We start from the raw sequence: 17,243 nt of genomic DNA, 5'->3' as shown, positions 1-17,243 counted from the left end.
AACATTGGGCCCCATTTATCAGGCTGTAAAAGTGGCCAATAATTGCCTAAACCAGCTATATGATTTTCTGCATTTTAAATATATAGGTCAGAGGTCGACAAATCTGTTTAAAATTTAGGAAACAGACAGTGGTATTTGTATATAGATATATGGAGAATAACCCAAAAAGTTAGGAGCCAGGGGGTATAATTCTAGGAGCCAGTGGCTCCCTGGGTTTGTCAAGCCCTGGTGGTCTAGGTTACAGAATTGATTTGCCTCTGAGACTTTTCAAGCTGTTAACCCTTAAAATTTCTTTATACAAAAAAAGTGTTTAATGTTCTTTAATGAGTAGGTCAAGAGGAAGCTGAAAAGGGAGGCTGCCACTATGCCAACAGCTGCAAGAGACATAATGCCCTACATATTACAATGATGTTAGTGTACTCCTCAAGAGTTACCTGCAAGAAAGAAGCCATTTTTTCCAAACCAAGAACACCCAAACATTTAGAAAAAGCTCAGCTCCCAAAATAACGTATGGTTAATGTCTTATGGTCTCATGAGCTCAGGTAGAACCATATGTCATTAGTAAAAAAAAATTACTATCAGCACTGAGCTTGCTATAGGCCAGAGGCAGCAAAACAATAGATGCTTTACTACAGAAATATATAAAATTAGCCAGAAATGACATACAGGCAGGTAGAGCCAGCAGGTACAAACTTAGTATTGACTGCTGGATAGGACCAAAGGTCAAGTACAACAGACTAGGCCAGTATCACTACTGAGGGTAGCACTTCCAAGAGTATATACATATCCCTTTAAACAAGAATATGATCCCAAAAAAAATAAGTAGGAGGGGGGGACTTGTAACAGATATGGAAAGCAGGCAAATGTATAAAGAGCTTACAATCAATAGTCCTAGTCACATATAAAGGGCCCATACATAAAATGATACAATAAAGCACACTTTATGGTTTAATGGTCGACCAAATAATGACCCATACTATATGAATGGGAGTCAGGGTGCAAGCCTGATCATAAGCACACAAGCCCTACCTAGGTTTAGTTTTCAACAAAAAAATACCAAGAGAACAAAGCAAATTTGATGATAAAAGTAAATGGGAAAGTTGTTTAAAATTGCATGCCCTATCTGAATCATTAAACTTTATTTGTTATTCATAATGCATTGAGTTATTGTGGTAAATTCTATGTGAACCTTGGCCAGCCAAGGCAATTAGCTGAAGTTCTAATTAAAATAAGCATTTTGATAAATAAAATCACTTTTAATTTAACTCTTGAGTAAGAGTATCATTTGTAAAGCTACTTCATGAGCATAGATTCAAGAACATACTCAAAGTGTAAAGAACTATTTGTAGCCTGAACGTAATGATCTTCTGCCTCTAATGGTTGTTATAAGCATACAAGGCTACTATGTGGTTTTGTACCTAAAATGGCTTCCAAGTGTTCTCACCACACATTGTTATCAACGTAAGCATAGTTTCTTTTACAATATGTAATATTTAATACAAAGTTCCGTAACTTTATATAAAATAAGTTGAATTTACATTTAAATATAAAATATTGAACTAGGTGCCTTGTCACAATCAAGTCATTTTATGTAGATATAAAGAATCCACGAGGTCAGAGCAGCAGTCTTTTAGTCTCTTGAGAGAAAAGGAGGAAATAGTTCAGTTGTACCCAGGAACAGGCAATTTCTGACCCTCCTTGGCTTCAAAGAATGTATATGACAGAGTGATTGTGTCCACTTTGGCCATCCGAGGATCTTCTGCAAACTCGGGGTCTATGAAGAAGAATACGGGCATGTCTACTTCTTCATGAGGATTGAGCCTTTGTTCTTCAAAACAAAAGCACTGCAAAAAAGAAACGTTTAATATTTAGCAAATGTAAAAATATTTAAAAAATAATAACTGAAAGGGACACTGAACCCAATTTTTTTCTTTCATGATTCAGATAGAGCAGCAATTTTAAGCAACTTTCTTATTTACTCCTATTATCAATTTGTCTTCGTCCTTTTGATATCTTTATTTGAAAAAAGACGGAATATAAGCTTAGGAGCCGGCCCATTTTTGGTTTAGCATTTGCTGATTGGTGGCTACATTAAGCTCCCAATCAGCAAGCGCTACAAAGGTGCTCCTAAGCTTACATTCCTGCTTTTTCAAATAAAGATAACAAGAGAACAAAGAAAATTTGATAATAGGAGTACCGTAAATTAGAAAGTTGCTTAAAATTGCATTCTGTAAAAATTTGGGTTCAGTATCCCTTTAATACACACAGTACCATTATGTATGCTGGTGTGGTGATAACTGAGAAATGCACTATAACAATACCCACTGAATAAATACATGATACAAGATGTACAGAATTCTAAGAATTGAGCAAAAGCTTGATTGATCAATATGTTTGATGTAAATAACCTTTATGAACAAAAGCAATTTTTTTTTAGCTATAAAGCAAATTGAGTCTATTCTTGTATAAAGGGAAAACCTGGCTCTAATTATTCAATTATGAAGAAAGCATCAGTTAAAGAACAAATGAAGGGAGAGCCCTGAATATTACAATGAATGAATATGTCCTGTAAATTTCAGCTAAATACATAATAATAAATACAAAAATGCTTCTGAAGGTTGTAATATCAGACAGGAAGGTTAAACAGGAATGTAACACATATTTCCAGTTTTAACTAATATTTCAACCACTTATACCTATTTTTTCTTAGAGAAAAACATTTAAAGGGACATTTGAATGCAAAAATGACATGCTTTAATGTGTTCAGTAATTTTAGCACCGCTGACCCTGCGAGTCTATGTTTTTAAACCCAGCAAAGGTATTAAAACACATATTTCAAGTACTGCTTGGGAGCTGCAGAAAACTGGTCCTGGGCAGACATTGCCAGTGAACTGCATTTTGCGACTGCCCCTGCAGATTGGTTCATCAGCCATGTGTGCTCGACACCAGCAGTTCTCTGTGGTACCCAAGCAGTACTTTAACTCCTTTGAAGGGGTTAAACACAGACTTGCATGGTTGGTAGAGCTAAAATGACATGCTCTAACAAACTAGAGTTTGTAAACTTTGCACTAAAATGTACCTTTAACATCATTAATTGGTACTCCTTAGCATGTATGACAGAAACGTTCAACATTAAAGGGACAGTTCACCCAAAAAATTTCTCCCCTTTAAATTGTTCCCAATGATTCATTTTACCTGCTGAAGTGTTTTAAATTGTTTACAAGTAGCTCCTTTACCCCTAATTTGGCACTTGAAATAGATGATTCAGCTTGTGGTTTCCCAACCTATACTGAAAGTTTCTATACTGGAGTATATTCTATTGAATAGCCTAAGTAAACACAGCCAGCAGAAGACATTACACTCTCAGTGGGGGGCATGATAGCCAAGTAATAAAATGATAATTTTATTTGTTCTCTCTAAGTATTGAGCTTTGGTTTTCTAGACAAATTTAAGATAAGGAAGCAAGTGTGTGTACATAAAAGTGATAACATAATGAGATCTGATATACCTGAAGCTCAACCTATTGTAATAGGTTGTGGTTTAAAAGCACAAAACCAGCTACTTCATATACACAAACCTGAAAATGCAATTTCTCATAAATTATATACTCTGCAGCTGTTATAACAAGTCATTGAAAATACATTAATATCAATTTTTTTTACAGTGTACTGTCCCTTTAAGGGTTTTGATAAAGTGACCAGAACAAGGTGTCATGATCTCAAGTTGAAGGCCAGTAGGTTCAGGAGTAATTTGCAGGAAGCACTTCTTCACAAAAAGGGTGGTTGATTCATGGAATAAACTTCCTTTAGACTTGGTAAAGACAAACACTGTGGTTGACTAAGAATAAAGCTCTCCTACAAACTATAAAAGATATGCAAATGCAAAATTAGGTTAACAATAAGATAAAGAATATGTACTCCCCTCACAAAAAGACAGCTGCTGTTTCACAGTCAGTATTGTTGTATAATAGCATTTTGATAGAAGGTGGTTCTGGTCTTGGGGGGATCCTCAGTAAATAGGACCACTTCTGGATGACACCACACATCTCCAGCAGGGTATAAGGTCTCTTGATGACACTATGGAAGAATCCACAATAGTGCAGTATACAAACCCAGAGTGAATACTGAATAGGAAATACAGGTAATAGGTTCTAAACTTCAGTAGATTTATTAAAAACTTAGCAGCAGATAACAGCTCCATTGTTTTATATATATCTCAATAAAGTGTTTTTAGCCCAACATCTTTTTCAAGAGTATAAAAAAATATATATATCTCCTAGTAATTTTTTCACGCTCTTGAAAAAACAAAAAAACCTACTAAAGTTAGGAACCTATTCTCTGCGAGTATTTCCCATTCAGTATTCACTCTGGGTTTGTATACTGCACTATTGTGGATTCTTCCATAGTGTCATGCACCCAGCTGGAAATTTGTGGTGCCATCCAGAAGTGGTCCTATTTACGGAAAGTCTCCTCCTAGACCAGCGCTACCTTCTATCAAAATACTCTCCTACAAACTATACATTATATACATTCAGTGCTTGACAAATCTGTTTAAAAATTAGTAGCCAGTAAGAATGTTTAGGAGCCCGACAGTGGGATTTGTATATAGATATATGGAGAATAACCCAAAAAGTTAGGAGCCACGGGTAAAATTCTAGGAGCCAGTGGCTTGCAGGCTCTTGGGTTTGTCGAACCCTGCATTTATATATCCTTAAAATGTGGCCTGTAAGGGAGGCCTGAGAAAAGGTATGGTAAATTTACAATTTAACATCCCATTTAAAGTGATGGTAAACAATGAGTGTCAAACATGCAGTACCGTAGTAAATCAAAATCGAAATGGACTTTCATTCAGTAAAGTTTCAACTATCTCTATACACCATAAATTTAGTCACAGTTTAAACATTATAATCACTAACTTCTTTTCTGCAAATGAATATATATTTATATAATAAAGATGTTTTAAATTACCCTACTGTGCCGTTCCTCACTCCTCCCATCAGCCATTTCCTTATTTCATACTGAATGACGTATAGAGCGGTCCCACCCGCTCTATACGTATCTCCAAAGCGCGTTCACGAGCACACAAGGAACAACGCATGCGCATAGCGTCGTCTACTGATTACAATGTGCATGCGGTAATCCACTTTTTTTTTACCAAGCACTTGCGTCATTCTTCTACAATAATATTTGCATGCGCAAAACGGGTGCGCTTGTCTGACAAGATTAACTAAGAGATCCTAAACGAATGCGCAGAGGATACAGGAGGCAGATGACGTAGATCTCTGGCCGCCTAACTGACAGAATTTCAATTGGATATGAAAAAATGTGACATGCGAAGAAAAAAAAAAAGAAAAAAATTGTGTTGATTTTACGGATAGCCCAAATGTAAGTATACAGATATAAATCTCAGTTTATACTTAATTGTAAAAAAAATGATGAATGAAAGTGCCATTCATTTAGATGGACAAGCAAAACTACATGACATACAGTGAACTTTACCTTCACTTTAAATCTCTTAAAACGCTATTTTTTTTAAAATATTTACTTTTATAATCCAGCAATTGACCATCCGTTCCTCCACCCGTAGAATTGCCGCCATTGATTTTAAAAGTCACGTTTTTTTAACAAAATCCAGGCCAGTCGGCGACTGTAAAAAACCTAACACGCCCCCCATTTGCAAAGCGCATGCACTACATGTTAGATTGCAGACTGATAGACTGAACGCATACGCAAATCTATTCGTGAAGACAGAGATGCCCAAATGACGACGTAGTGAGTGGGTGGATCTGCTCTTTACTCGGATCATGAACAAACCAGGAAGTAATGCCGGGGGCGAAGCTAGCAACGTTAAAGCTCGGTAATTAAAATCTAAAATTTATAAACATACCCATTACATAATTATAAAAAAAACCATAGTGATTTAGGTGCTACAGACATGAGGAATACGCTGGTAATTCCAAATTGCACTAAATTTACAATCACTTTATGGAAAAACAAACAAACAAAAAAAAAAAAAACCAGAAGAAATCTTCATATTAATTAAGTTTCACTTTTGTTCTCAACTTATCTATCGTTTTTCATTAAATACAGTACCTGAATCTTGTTAAAATATTGCCCAGCTTCATAGGGTACCACGTTATATGTAGAAATCCCAATCACCGGCTTGTCAGTGGAATTCCGAGCTCTATAAAATGCTAAAGCTGTTTCTCCTGGGACCAACTGGAAAAGTAAAATAAAAAGAGGAGACACCCCATTTATTATGTAGTCAAAGTTTTTTTTTTCATCTAATACAATGTATTCTCCAGAAAAAAAGTAAACATTTAAAATATTATATATTAATTTTTTAGCAAAAAAATAAATAAAATAAATACAGATTCAAAATAGTTTTTTTCTCATTTGCATAAACCTACCCAGGATTCTCAGCTTAACTGGAGAGCAATAGACAGATATGGATCTATCTATATCGCTCTAATCTATATATCCCTCTATATTTACATTGGATTCATCTACAAGAGTATATCAGAATACAATTTAAAGTGACATGAAACCCAATTTTTTTTCTTTCATGGGTCAGATAGAAAATACAATTTTAAACAACTTTCCAATTTACTTCTATTATCTAATTGACTTCATTCTCTTTGTATCCTTTCTTGAAGCAGCAATGCACTACTGGGAGCTAGCAGAGTGCACTGGGTGAGCCAATAACATAAGGCATATAGATGCAGCCACCAATCAGCAGGTCCTAAGTCTTCAACAAAGGATATCAAGAAACAAAACAAATTAGATAATGGAAGTAAATTGGACAATCACATGACCTATATGAATCATGAAAAAAGGGACAGTTTACATAAGAACTTTCTCTCCGTTAATTTGTTCCATTAATCCATTTTACATGCTGGAGTGTATTAAGTTGTTTACAAATAGCTCCTTAGCCTTTATATTGGCACTTGAAATAGCTGATTTAGCCTGTAGTATCCCTACATATACTGAAAGTTTCTATACATAGATATAGTCTATTGAGTGACTATGAAACCACACAGCCAGCAGAAGAAATTACACTCACAGTGGGAGGTGGAAGGGATATAGTGTTCTTTCTAAGTATAGTACAGAGACAGAGATAAGAAGGGGAAACATTTGAGGGATAAGATAACAAGATCTGATCTGTCAGCAAGCCAATCCTATTTTGATTGGCTGTGGTTTCAAAGAGCAAATCCAGCTCTTTTGCAAAAAGAAGCATAAATTAGCAATTTCTCACATATTTTATAAGCTGCAGCTGGTATAACAAGTCATGGGGAACACATTCAGGGAAAACAATTTTACAGTGAACTGTCCCTTTAAGGACAGTATATGCAAGCAATAAACTCTCTCTGTATGTAAAATGCAGCTGAACTTGCAGCAACAGACTCACTGTGCCCATGTTTTATTCCTTTGTGCAGCGTTGCACCTGTAACTTGACTGCATTGCTCAGCAGCCTGTTGATCCCTGTCCCTCAGAATGAACACAGAGAAACGAGATCTCGCCTCCTATAAATCAGGATTGCAGTTTCACCTTTCAATAGCAAAAAAGGTGTCTAGTAATTTAATTATAGTGTTTTTCTAATCATATACAGTTTTATAGTGCACATAATATACATCAATTAGTTATTTAAGGTTTCAGAGATATCTTTATATGAAAAAAATATTAATTCCACTCCTCCCAAAAACATGTATATCAGAGCGTGCCCACTTTGGTGATTCTACAACTTCTTCTTCCCCACTGTCTGTCTGTTCAGGGTGCAGCTTAATAGCTACCTGCCACTCAAAACTCAGATCCGTCCTCTCCATGCAGGTACATGATGTACAGCATAGCCCATGGTTCCTGCAGTAATAAACCAAGCATTCTCACAGCAGATAACGCTGTGTATAAGAAAAGCTGCACAGATCTTGAAGGGAAAATTAAACACTAAACAAATGCTAAGTAGAGTGATGGATTCAAATAAAAAAGATTAGCCTGAGAATAACATGTCAATGTATTTTTTTTCATGTTTCATTAGCTGTAAAAATATTGACAAAATAAGTGTAAGATTTTAGTGTCTATAAAATAATGGGAGCTGCTATGTTGTAACTTAGGTTATCCTCTCGGCTGTGGCCAGTTCTAAATAGGTCATTAGAGTGTGCAGCCAATGGCTGTGTGGAATAGGGCAGTGTTTCTTACATGTTTTTTAGGAACTAAAAAGCTCACAATTTCAGAAAAGAATTACAGGAAAAGGGGACAAAATAAATAATAAAGTATATTGCAGTTTTTTTTTTATATATGATTTGTACTCAGTCTTACTGTAATGTAACAATGAACAACAATAAAGTAAAGGGAAAGTGATCTGAGGTGTGCCGTGGTCCCATAGTTAGTATGCCTAAAAGGGGGCATACCCAAAGAAAAGTAAATGAGAAAGAAAATAAAGGGATGGGTGGGTGGGGAAAACGTAAAGGAAACCCAGACAAGATGGGAGAGACCAGAGCAACTACAGTCGTATGCAAAAGTTTAGGCACCCCTGACAATTTCCATGATTTTCATTTATAAATAATTGGGTGTTTGGATCAGCAATTTCATTTTGACCTATCAAATAACTGAAGGACACAGTAATATTTCGAAATGAGGTTTATTGGATCGACAGAAAATGTGCAATATGCATCAAAACGAAATTAATTAATTAGACAGGTGCATAAATTTGGGCACCTTGTCATTTTGTTGATTTGAATACCTGTAACTACCTAGCACTGATTAATTGGAACACACAATTGGTTTGGCGAGACCATTAAGCCTTGAACTTCATAGACAGGTGCATCCAATCATGAGAAAAGGTATTTAAGGTGGCCAATTGCAAGTTGTTGTTCTCTTTGACTCTCCTCTGAAGAGTGGCAACATGGGGGCCTCAAAACAACTCTCAAATGACCTGAAAACAAAGATTGTTCAACATTATGGTTTATGGGGAAGGCTACAACATCATCTTGCTGCAGATGGTGTCACTGTGCATCGTTCAAAAATTCAGCACACTTTGCACAAGGAGAGGCTGTATGGGAGAGTGATGCTGAAGAAGCCTTTTCTGCACACACACCACAAACGCACATTTGGACAAGCCAGCTTCATTTTGGAAGAAGGTGCTGTGGACTGATGAAACAAAGATTGAGTTATTTGGTCATAACAAGGGGCATTATGGATGGTGGCAAAAGAACATAGCAATCCAAAACAAAACACTTGCTACCCACAGTAAAATTTGGTGGATGTGCCATCATGCTGTGGGGCTGTGTGGTCAGTGCCGGTACTGGGAATCTTGTTAAAGTTGAGGGTTGCATGGATTCCACTCAATATCAGCAGATACTTAAGAATAATGTTGAGGAATCAGTCACAAAGTTGAAGTTACGCCGGGGCTGGATATTTCAACAAGACAACGACCCAAAACACTGCTCAAAATCTACTCTGGCATTTATGCAGAGGAACAAGTACAATGTTCTGGAATGGCCATCCCAGTCCCCAGACCTGAATATCATTGAAAATCTGTGGGGTGATTTGAAACGGGCTGTCCATGCTCGGCAACCATCAAACCTAACTGAACAGGACAGGTTTGGAGAAATGGTCCAAAATACCTTCATCCAGAATCTCATAACAGGCTATAGGAAGCATCTAGAAGTTGTTATTTCTGCTAAAGGAGGCTCTACTAAATATTGATGCAATATTTTTGTTGGGGTGCCCAAATTTATACACCTGTCTAATTTCGTTTTGATGCATATTTATGTTAATCCAATAAACCTAATTTCACTACTGAAATATTACTGTGTCCTTCAGTTATTTGATAAATCAAAGTGAAATTGCTGATCCAAACACCCAAAAGCATGGAAATTGTATGGGGTGCCTAAACTTTTACATACGACTGTATTTATAAGGTGTAAGACTCCTACAAATTCAGGCTAGCTTATAGCTAGCCTTCCTACTTGTACTCAGAGTCTTACTGTAATGTAACAATGAACAACAATAAAGTAAACGGAAAGTGACCTGAGGTGTGCCATGGTCACATGGTCAGTATGCCTAAAAGGGGGCAAAAAGAGACACAATAGGATGGAGTAAATATGATAACAAATAATACAACCAGATTAATTCAACCCAAAGGTAAAGCACGTAACACAACCTATGGATCAGGAATATATCTAACAAACAAGATAAAAATCATCTGCCTAACCTTAAAATGAAATGAGCTGGAGCCCCAAATAGAGAGGCTGCTGAAGCCACTTCTATTCTAAGGTAATGGTCAGAGTGACTAAGGTCAGAGTGACCAAAAAAAATGCAATGTTTAAGAAAATGGTAATGGTAGTGTGGGAACAAAGGGGAAAGGAAAAGCAGGACATCCCTAGGTATAACTAACAGCTTAAACATGAGCTGGGACAAGACAGCTACCGGGCACCGTGAGTTAAGATTAAATAGGATATAAAATTTGAAAAAACAAACAAAAGGAAACTAAGCAAACCTGGACATAACAGAAAATCATACTGGCGAAGACACTGACAGCAAATAAGTGTCAAAAAATATCAGAATAGCCTATGGAAGCTACAGCACCCATGACTACATGAGGAAAAGACAAACTGCTGGAATAACATGGATATGACATGCCAACATTAATAAACTAGACCCTTATAAGTAAATCAGAAAAGCAATATCAAGCTTAATTAAAGAATCAGAGACAAGGGCCGAGAGATGGTAGCACCCAGGAGGGAAGCCAAATTCACATTCTAATCCTCTAATAAACTTCTAGATGTTAACGGGCACAAAATGCACCGGAGTGACAAAGAGGGTGCAAGCAACCACACCTGAGGCTACAGCAAAGGCAGAGACACAATTGCAGAGCAGCAGGTGTCTCAATAGTAGACGAGAGACTCAGATAGCATCAACCCTAGCCCGAAGTTCATAAAATGAAGTAGACAAAGAAAACAGAAAAAGTATAAATCTAAGTCAGAGACGTAGCAACAAGAAATACCCCTGCACTGTAATCAGTCATGAGTTTAGGAATGGTTCAAAACTTAAATGAACATGTACTCCCGAGTCACGATCTCCTGATAGGAGATGGCAAGACATAGGCAAACATAAATAGTAATGACAATAAATCATAAAAACTACAAACTCAATAACCTAAATAAATCAAATAAGAGGTAGGAATGTTATGATACGAAATGAACGTACAGTATGACGTATGAATCTACGGACAAAGAAACTTGCCACCAAAAAAGTAAATTAATAAAACGATAACCCAGTCCGTATGCACCCATTAAAATGATGGGTAACAACAAGTAGTGATCAATGCTATATATGAAACGTAATGAGGACATGACGTAATATAAATGCAACAAAAACTAAAAATAGTGAATGGGGTGCAAATGAACAGGCACAAAAACAGAGATAATAAACAACATGACTGAAAAACGTAACAAATGAGAGGTAGGAACGTACGTGTTCCTTAACATAAAATCAGAAATATGTAGTGCAAGCGAGCAGATTTACTAGGGTGATAGTAATTAAATTATAAACGAACACTCAACATGCACGGGACCAAAAACGTGTCAGTCCCTACCTGTAAAGGAGGCCGAGTTACCTGGGGCGTACAAGGCAAATTAAAAAACTTAAAACTCAGGCCTTATACATACCTAAAGACGTGTTAGGTAAGAGGTAGGAATGTTTATGATATGACGTGCACGTATAACGTATGAATCTATGGACAAGAAACTTGCCACCAAACAAGTCAATTAACAAACGATAACTCAGTCCATAGGCGCCCATAAAGGTGATGGGCAATAAGTGGTGATAAAACGCCAGAAAAGACAAAAATACAGCTATAAGTGAAATGAAATGTGTTTGAATGACAAACGTAACAAAACAGTAAATATGCGAAGATGATGGTATATATATACAAATTAAGGGTAGCTAATAGCTAGCCTTCCTACTTATTTTATATTACCATATCAAAGTGTTTAATGTCCCTTTAAATAGTTACAACAAAAATATAATTGTGTATTTGGAGAACAGATAAAAAAAAAAAAAAAAAAAAAGTAAGTATATAATACTTAAAAACAATAGAAAAAGAAAAAAAAAAAGAAAATTGCTATTAAATTCTATATTGCCTATAGATATAATTTGCATATTTTAGTGCTTTTATTATGGGCCTTTAATGTCAGTATTTATTACTTTAAAACCATGCATGTAAATGCACATTGCACTAGAAAAATACCTTCTATTTAAAAAGTTTGAATTTTAAAGTTAAAAAGCTTTTTAAATTCGAATTAATACAGCAGTATTATACTAATGCCCAACAAAGGATATGTTCAATATACATTTATTTACCTATTAGCAAATGAACAAAATAAGCCAATTTGCATTGGGCTATAGATAGACATTTTTGGCCTACAACATTCCTTTGAGACCAACATAAAAAATAATTGTAGATAAGGATCAAATTAAACAGAGACTAAGTGAATTTATATTTGAATGAATAAGTGACTGGTTTTAAAAAATACTATTAAAAACAGGGGCACTTTAATTCATCAAAATTTACATTGAAGCGTTTAAAAAATAAAAAAATCTTACCTTTTTCTTTTGGAAAACCAGACTGGCGCTTCTCTTGCTGTATATCGATGATGAAACCAGCTTCCTCCAATCGTTGCGTGGCCTCACGAGCTGGATGCCTTGGGGTGCTTGCAACGATTGGAGGAAGCCGGATTGGTCATTGCGATGCCAAGAACAGAGGAGCTGCGGGCGGAAGATTGCCGGTCTGGTTTTCCTAAAGAAAAAGGTAATATTTAAAAAAAAAAGCTTCAATGTAAATTTTAATGAATGAAAGTGCCCCTGTTTTTAATAGTATTTTTAAAAACAAGGCACTTATTCATTCAACTTTACATTCACTTTAAACATTTTTTAGCTTTTGTGTAAAAATTGTGCTTTGTCCTACGCTCCCATTGAGAGAACAAAAAGCAACATTTGCAACTTAGCTGTTCAAAATGCTGCAAAATTACCCAAACCAATTATTTAATTGACAGTTTACAAATTTTGCTTTTCGGCATCTCTAATCCAAATTGTTATTTAAGGAGCTTAAACAATGAACTGTAAAATTTGTTTCCCTTTCATTTTTTTTTTTGAATTGTTACACATACTGCAGATTATCAAATGTATGCAAATGAATCTATTCATGTTTATTTTTGTATTTGAAATCACTGTTTTTGTTCATTAAAACCATTACCTATTTTCCTCAAGTATATGCCCATTGTAATGGGCTGGCCCTGCAGCAAAAGCAGATGTGGTCATCTTACCCGATTTTGAACATAGAGCCTAATATATGGGAACTGAAATGCTAATTAAAGGGATACTAAACCAAAAAATGTTTCCTTTCATGATTCGGATAGAGCATGCAATTTTAAGCAACTTTCTAATTGACTCCTATTATCAATTTTTCTTCGTTCTCTTGGTATCTTTATTTGAAAAAGCAGTAATGAAAGCTTAGGAACTATCCCATTTATGGTTCAGCACCTGGGTAGCACTTGTTGATAGGTGGCTAAATTAAAGATACCAAAAGAAACTCCAGCAGGAAAAAACATAAATTATGATTTTCCAGATAATTTCCTTTCTTTCGATACAGGGAAAGTCCACAGCTGCATTCATTACTTGTGGGAATACAGAACCTGGCCACCAGGAGGAGGCAAAGACACCCCAGCCAAAGCCTTAAATACCTTCCCCCACTTCCCTCATCCCCCAGTCATTCTGCCGAGGGAACAAAGAACAGTAGGAGAAATATCAGGGTGAAAAAGGTGCCAGAAGAAAAACAACTTAAAATTTAGGGCCGCCCACCGGAGAGGAAAGGAAATTATCTGGTAAATTATAATTTATGTTTTCCTTTTAAATACAGGGAGAGTCCCCATCTGCATTCATTACTTGTGGAAAATTATACCCAAGCTACAGAGGACACTGAATGCTAACGGGAGGGTACACATAAGAGGCGGCCCAACCTGAGGGCACCACAGCCTGCAAGAAACCCAAACTCCCAAAGGCTTCCTTGATAGAAGCAAAAAATGAATAAGAAGAAGAATGTTAGGAAGACCAAGCAGCCGCCCAACAATCAGAACCATAAGATCTCATGTCAGAGACCCAAAAAGATGACACTGCACTCGAACTGAGTCATAAACCTCTAAGGAGGCTTGTGTCCCGCTGTTTCCTAGAACCAGTGAAAGACACTCCTCCACCAAGAAGGAGGAAGGTAATCAGCTTCCAAAACCTTGCACTCCCCAGATATGAATAACAAAGGAAAAAACTGTCTATTCTGATGAAGTCTGACAGAAACCTCAAGGTAAGATTGCCCAAAAAAGGAAGAACCTCTTCCCATTTGGACAAGGAATCTGACATCTTAGGGAGAAAAAAACTTGGATAGCCTTATTAGAAGGAGGCCACAATAAGGAAGAACGTATTGTAAATTGCAACACAGAAACTATGACACGTAGAAAAACAATCTACAGACGAAATAGGTCCTTCAATAAGAATTCAAAGACCACCTCCTGTACAGCTACAAAGGAAACCCGATGCAACTCCTGAAGGATAAATACAACCCCAAAAGGAGCAAGGAATTGACTTGCCAGTCCTGTCACAGGCAGTGCCCTAGCAAAAAACAACTGAACACCTGGAAGATCAATGAACATCTGGAACTGGAACACAAAAAAAGAAGCATCAAAAACTGCTTGCGAAAACACATACCAGAGAAAGGAACCACAGCTGGTATCCATCTGCAACCTTCTGCTTGCCAGGCAGATAAGCTAACCAGTGAAAAGAGAAAGAGAGCGCCTCATAGTGCAGATATCTCTATGCAGTGTAAGGGTATAGTATAAACCAAAAAGCAGGTACTCACAAGCGGAGTGGCACTTTTCGTTAAAAAAGTGCAGACAAGCGGGCTGACATTTCCAGCAGTCAGTACGCTGACCAATGCAGTATGGTGTAGGTCCGTGGGCGTCTCACGGTCGGGATGGCCTCCGGTATAGCCCTGATGGTGTTGGGAGCCGTACTCAGCAAGGTGCCTCTTTTACCCAACCGGGATCGAATCCTCTTAAGCAATGGCCGATGGCCAATGTGAGCTGTTAAAAGACTATTTTATCACGTCTCTTTGTATATAAAATGGAACACAGTCCAGACTGAGTGGTTAGGAAATATGTTTAATGGAGCTGATAACGCGTTTCTCGTCCGTTAGCTCCTGGCCGTTTCATCAGATCAAAAGATAAGCTAACCAACAGGCAGGCTGCCCCTTCGAACAAGAACTAGCTAGACAAGCCCTTCACCAGCTCATTCTAGAGGGGAAGAAGAATACTCCAGGATCCAGAAGAGAGAGTCAGGACAAACTAGCTCCTCCCGACAAAAAGAGAGGGAGTTTTCCACGCCTAAAATAGGTGACGAAGAACCAGGTACGAGCTGAAGGAAAGGACCGAAACCCTTAAAAAAAACCCCAAAACAAACACAACAACTCTCGGCTAAGGCCTAGCAACCCCTCCCAAATCACCCCAGAAGAAGAGATTCCAAGATGCAAAGAGACCCTGACCCGGTAGATCCCTGCAACAAGGGAACTCTCATGGCAGCGAGCCAGTCTAGACCGGGATTACGAACTCGGGGGCAAAAATGGAGCATCAGTCTCACTGACGCCCACTCCAGATAGGATCGAGCCATCCTCGAAAAAGGAGTGACATGGCCGAAAAGAAAGAAGGTTAAAAATAGACCTCCTCAGATTAAGAAAACTGCCAAAGCAGGATTCAACTCCAAGCCTACAGGTCCTGCGGGCCTCAGCTGAGAAACTCGATTCAGACACACATTTGAAAACCTCTGGATAGTCAGATCAAACGGATGATCGTAAGGAACATCCGTTCCGGAATAGTACGCTCAGTGAATGGATTTCTGTCAAGAGCCGTAGTGGGCCTCTGCACACCACCAAATTTGAGGCCCTCCCGTCTATGCAGGAGGAACTCACTAACTCAGAAATATCCACTCACCAAGAGGTCACGACTGGCATGGACCCAGAAGACCAGAACTCAGAGCCAAATGCTCGGGTGAAAAAACCCCCCCAAGGATTACTGGAAGGAAAATCCTGATTCACATACCCCAGAAACCACTCTCTCCCTGCTGACAGGGAAGAGACCAAGATAAAACTGCCCCGGGGGACTAGGAGAAAAGTCCCCAACACTGGAAGAGCTGGACTGAAAACTGGAAAACAATTCCCAACCGAAAAACCACAAAGACTCTAGGCAGAGTCAAGAACCCAAGCCATGTCGAAGACTCGATCTGGGCTGAATTCACACAACGCCAACTAGGGCCTGAAGGTGAATTGGAGGGCAGAACCCAATTAAGTGAATTTAACTTCGTAAGCTCTAAAGCAAAAAGCCTTCTTGTCTGAAAGACCAAACCGCATTCCAAAGGATTCAACCTGGTTACAACCCCAGGTCTCAAGTCTAGGTCCACCTCTGAGGATGGAACCGGCAGGAATGAAATCCCAAAAGCTCTACTAGAAGATGCTGGAAAACACAGAAACACCAAGAATCGGGAGCCGCTGCAACACCTAGAAATAGGCTACTGTCACATTAAACCCCAGATCCCGAAACAGAGGACCGAAGCGAGGTTCTAGAAGAAAAACTGTCCCTAAGAACCAGACCTGCTTAAACGATCATGATTTTAAATTAACATTCAGCGACAGCCGCCGGATTCTCATCATCCACCTTCTAGTTACATAGAGGAAACTACCAGACTACACTGGACTGCTTTGGACAGGAAAGATAACCTTCTTCCCAAATCCAGGTAGATAAATTGTATTCTCTCAGAATAAAGAGATCAAGAAAGATCTTTTTAAAGATCATCGGACCCAGAAGGACAAGAAAACCCCTCCCCTAATTGGGCCGTTCACCCACAGTGTATAACACTGCGAAGAGTACTGGGACAAGACTCCAAAAGTCCCCTAGTCCAGAAAAAAAAAAAAAAAAAAAAAAAACACGGAATAAAAAGCTCAACTTCAGCCTCTAGGAATCCCCGGACTCTTATGATCCAGCAACAAGTGCCCATCCAGAAGAACCGAAGACAGGTCCTGTCTGTCCTTCGGTATAGAAGGGCCCCCTTTGCCCAGACCAGAAAATAGAAAAGGCTCCTTCTCTATTTTAGAAAGAAATAACAGACTGAACTATTACCCAAAACGGGTCCTGTCTGTCATCAAGGGTA

The 17,243-nt window shown here is 37.9% G+C and overlaps 1 protein-coding gene across 1 annotated transcript in view; it reads right to left on the bottom strand.

Annotated features, from left to right (window-relative positions):
* Nucleotides 1-1,235: 1,235 nt before the first annotated feature.
* The window catches only part of LOC128654383 (cytochrome c oxidase assembly protein COX11, mitochondrial), a 28,359-nt gene continuing 12,351 nt past the window's right edge, over nt 1,236-17,243 (bottom strand). Inside the window, exons 3-4 of the mRNA XM_053708280.1 lie at nt 6,093-6,218; nt 1,236-1,844 (exon numbers count right to left, since the gene is read on the bottom strand). Of these exons, the coding sequence (XP_053564255.1) occupies nt 1,662-1,844; nt 6,093-6,218 (309 nt within the window). The 3' untranslated portion in view covers nt 1,236-1,661. The remainder of the gene's footprint in view (nt 1,845-6,092; nt 6,219-17,243) is intronic.

This window comes from Bombina bombina, chromosome 1 (assembly GCF_027579735.1).
Source record: "Bombina bombina isolate aBomBom1 chromosome 1, aBomBom1.pri, whole genome shotgun sequence".
Taxonomy (NCBI): Eukaryota; Metazoa; Chordata; class Amphibia; order Anura; family Bombinatoridae; genus Bombina; species Bombina bombina.
This window is presented reverse-complemented; position numbering and strand designations above follow the sequence as displayed.